This window comes from Ricinus communis, chromosome 3 (assembly GCF_019578655.1).
Source record: "Ricinus communis isolate WT05 ecotype wild-type chromosome 3, ASM1957865v1, whole genome shotgun sequence".
Classification (NCBI taxonomy): domain Eukaryota; kingdom Viridiplantae; phylum Streptophyta; class Magnoliopsida; order Malpighiales; family Euphorbiaceae; genus Ricinus; species Ricinus communis.
The window spans coordinates 12,664,644-12,669,083 of record NC_063258.1 but is presented as its reverse complement, the minus strand read 5'-3'; the positions used below and the strand labels follow the sequence as shown (position 1 = coordinate 12,669,083).

At 31.6% G+C, this 4,440-nt stretch overlaps 1 protein-coding gene across 1 annotated transcript; it reads left to right on the top strand.

Moving 5' to 3' along the window:
- The first annotated feature begins 1,063 nt into the window (after positions 1–1,063).
- LOC107261096 (B3 domain-containing transcription factor VRN1-like) lies at positions 1,064–4,229 on the top strand. The gene is made up of 6 exons (XM_048372312.1): positions 1,064–1,120; positions 2,296–2,553; positions 2,797–2,994; positions 3,086–3,365; positions 3,470–3,624; positions 3,878–4,229. The coding sequence occupies exons 1-6, from the start codon at positions 1,064–1,066 to the stop codon at positions 4,106–4,108; spliced, it is 1,179 nt and encodes a 392-aa protein (XP_048228269.1). The 3' UTR covers positions 4,109–4,229.
- The last annotated feature ends 211 nt before the right edge of the window (positions 4,230–4,440 follow it).

Sequence of the window (4,440 nt, the reverse complement as noted above, 5' to 3'; positions counted from 1 at the left end):
AATAATAATCGCTAATACATTTTTATCAACTAGTTTAATTTATCAATTAAACATGTCAGTAACAAGTATTAAAGGAGTCCCTATTAAATGGAAGTAGGAATAATGATTTCAACTGTTTTTATTTTTTTATTTTTATTTCTATAATGGATAAAGGTAATGTAGCAAGAAAATGTATGAGTAAATTGATATATTTTTCTTATCTAGTCACCCAGTAGCTGTCTATATGGCTATCTACTTAGTAGGGCTGAGCACGGATCGGTCCAATTCTATAAATCACTAGTACCATACCAAATCTCAATTCTTTTAAAGTTGAAGGTACCAGTACCATACCAAACATAAAAGGATCCGTATCGTATTGTACCAATATTTACGGTTAAATACAGTTCAGTTCGGTACTATTTTTGGTTCTAAAAAATTTTAAAAATATAACTTTAATCTCATCTTTAATCAAATATATTAAGAGAAAATATGATTACCAACCTAAAGAAAGTAGCATGAAAATCTGAATTAGAATTGCAATCACATTATTGAACAACATGTTTTGCAATTCAGTTACTTGTAAATATAATAATTTATTCAATGTTCAAATATGAACCATTAAAATATATGTTATTGCCAGCATAAAAATATTTTGCAGATGGCAATCATTAAAACAAAATATTTTTCGTAGCTGCAGCCAACAATCTACCCAGCAAAAATAAAAGTAAGAAAGTAAAAAAAAAAAAATATCCGAGACTGAGCAATGGTAGCACAGTTATAGGAAGAGAGAGCGTTAAAGAGGAAGATGTCTACGTAAGCCAATTCTTGCTTTTGCCTTTCTGCAAGCCAATTATGTGTGGCGCTAAAGAGGAAGACGTCTAGGCGAGCCAATTTCTTCTTTCTTCCTTTTGATTTTCTGTCCAGAAATTTGCCTTAGGGATTTTGTCTTTCTGAATTGAAAATTGAGAGGTGCGGCGGTGTGTTCTAAATAGGAAGACATTTACGCGAGCCAATTTCTTCCTTCTTCCTTTTGATTTTCTGTCCAGAAATTTGCCTTAGGAATTTTGTCTTTTTGAATTGCAAAATGGGAGGTGCAGCGGTGTCTTTTAAAGAGGAAGACACTGTGTTCAAATTGTTAGGTGTAGGCTTTTAGTATGTTGTAAGAAAAGGTATTAAGATTAAGTTAGTAGATAGTAAATTATAAATTTAGTATTAGAGTAATGTATATTAGTATCAGTATACTATATGATATATTAATATATATAACTTATATTTTTTTATAGAGTATAAAGTACATTATGATATTATAGTTACTTTTAATATGTAGTATTTTTTCTTATTTCGATAATAATTATTTGAATTATAATAAAATGATAAATATAAAATAATTTTCTTATAGAGTATAAAGCATTTTATAATATTATAGTTATTTTTAATAGGTATTATTTGTATAATATAAATAACTATTAATAAATATATGTAAAAAATTCGGTTCTACGGTTTGGTCCGGAGTAGTACAAGACGGATCGGTTCTGGTACGGTTATAGTACGGTTTTTACTAAAGAACTAGTACCATACCGTAATAGTAAAAAAATTTCGATCAGTTCAATTCGGTTATAAAAAATTTCGGCCATTTCGGTTATGGTATTTTTCAGTACGGTTATTCGGTTCGGGCGGAAATCACCGAGATCCATGCTCAGCCCTACTACTTACCTTATAACTTTTAAGAATTTGTTGATTAAAAAAAAATATTAAACATTTGATGTTTATTTATTTTTGTTTTAACTTATATGATCTGACATATAATATTTTCATTAAAATATCTTTTGCATGGTATTTTTATAAAATTAAAAATATTATATGTCATATTTGTTATGTATTGGACTGCTACAATTAAATGTTATATATGTTCATCAAAACCAAAGTTGTGCCTTTTAGCTAACCGATGCTTTAACAACTGAACAAAACAATAAATTTAATACGAACATGGGCTCAATCCATTGCATTGCTAGCTTGATTTATCCAGCTCCTCTGCCCTTCCAGCTACCTGAGTTACTTCCCTTATGTTATTAACCATGAAGAATACTTAGCTCAACAATGGATTTCTACCTTAAAAATATGCCACATTTTTTCTAGATAATTCTTAATGATACATTTGTGATGGGAAGCTTGTAAGTCTTCTTCTCTGCTTGCTCTTGTATTGCTATGTAATATTTTATTTTAGAATTTTCTGGGTTAGATTTCTCTCCCCTTTTCTTATTTTGTACAGTTTATGTGCCAAAAGGTTGTTTTTAAATATTTATACGTACGTATCAGGGTATTACAAGAAGATTCGTGAGAAGGTACGGAAATGATCTGTCAACTCCGGTTGTCTTGAAAGTCCCTAGCGGTGCAAAATGGGAAGTAGAGCTTGTCAAACATGATGGTGAGATTTGGTTACAAAATGGCTGGCAAGAATTTCTGAAGTATTACTCCTTAGACCATGGATTCTTCCTAGTTTTTAAATACAATCAAAGAAATTATAATTTCAATGTGATCATATTTGACAAAAGTGCTATAGAAATAGACTATCCGGTCAGTACCATCAATGAAAATACTAATTGTGAGCCTAATCTTGAAAACTCTGAAAGTAATATTTCTGTTAAAATCTTGAGCGCCTTCTCACCATCTCGGGAAACAAGAAAGAAATCACCAAGACCGTTCTCTTGCTCTCCACCTAATAAGAAGATAAAGCTCCATAAATCTACAGGACAAGTTAAAGGTATTCAATTTCTTCCTAAGAAAATTTTTTGAACTCCCTTTCTTGATACTTACTAGAGGACTGATTTTGCATTAAGGAAAAGAGGCATTTCTTGTCAGAGACGGTCATTAGACGAGTTTGGGTTCAGAATAAAACCATTAACTGATGAGGAAAAGGCTAAAACACTTGATAGAGCAATGACTTATTTTAAATTTGAAAATCCATTCTTCATTATTGCAATGAAGCCAACATATGTACATCCTGCACATAAATTGGTAAGTATTCAATCTGAATCTATATGTTGTAAATAATAATGTTTTTAGGATTGTAATTTGTCTCTTCTTTTATTTTTCATCGTTTGTGTAGGCTATACCAGCTAGCTTTGCCAAGAAATATTTTGTTAAGCAATGTGATATCGCCATCCTCAGTACTGTGAATGGGAAGACATGGTCTGTTGAGTACAATCATGATTTGACCAATAGAAAAGCAACAACTAGATTGGGTCATGGCTGGAAACAATTTGCATGTGGAAATCATTTAAAAGTTTGTGATGTTTGTGTATTTCAACTAATAAATCACCCGAAAACTACATTGAATGTTGTCATTTTTCGATGTAAGAAGGATTCAAAGATTAATCCATCACTCAGTCAGTTACTATTTCTGAATCCAATGGTTAATTCATTTTCTTTTTAAGATTATAATGTGATTTTGAAAACAGAAGTTACCTGGCATTAAGTTGGTGTAATGCAGGAAACAACAAGCAATTGAAACAGAACAAGAGTTCTCACAACAGTAAATTTATGCAAAGGCATTCATGCTCAAAGGTTTCTGAAGCTGTTGAAGTTGCCAACAGATTTACCTCCTTGAATCTATTCTTTGAAGTGAATATGCGCCATTACCATCTGGTGCGCGGCTCTGTGGTAGGATCTTGAACCATGTTCATGCATGTAATAGAAATGTTGAGATACTGATATCTGACCATATGTTTAGAAATTTAATCTTAAAGGAACGAATTAAGTTAGATTCAAAATATAACAGTAGATGATCAATTGTTTCTTCTGACATCATCATATTATTAAATTGTGAATGTAAAAGTGAGATTTTGTTGGACCTGCTGATATTTGAAATGTTTTCCTTGTGCAGAATATAGGGACATAGTTTCTCACGGAACTTACCAAGAAAAGGGAAGAGAATGTAATTTTACAGTTCGGAAGGAGACAGTGGCCTGTAAAACTAATAATCTACCGTTCTCATCGAGGCTGGTTCTCTGAAGGATGGGCTTCATTTGCAAAGGGAAACTCACTACAAGCTGAAGATGTTTGCGTATTTGAGTTGGTTAACCGTAAAATTCTGTTACTAAAAGTCTCCATTTTCAGAAATGTGAAGTAACTTGTTCAATCCCATCTTGGATTTCTTTTCTTTTTGGAGGATATATTCATCAGTCGTCACCGATGCATTGCAACGAAATAATTTTTGTATTGCTATTTAATTTGTTTTGTGTTGAGACTTGAGGCATAAGCGCTGCAAACATGGCTACTTCCTTTCAACTTTATTTTCTTCTCTTGTATGGTTTGGCAGAATTATTGTCGAGGGTTTAAGAACAATCACATAATTTAGTTTAAGAACTTTGATGGTATAAAGTCCCTCAAATTTCAGATATATAGTTAAGACCTTTGTTCTAAAATGAAATCGTAATTTTACTTTCTTTCAGCTTTCTAACT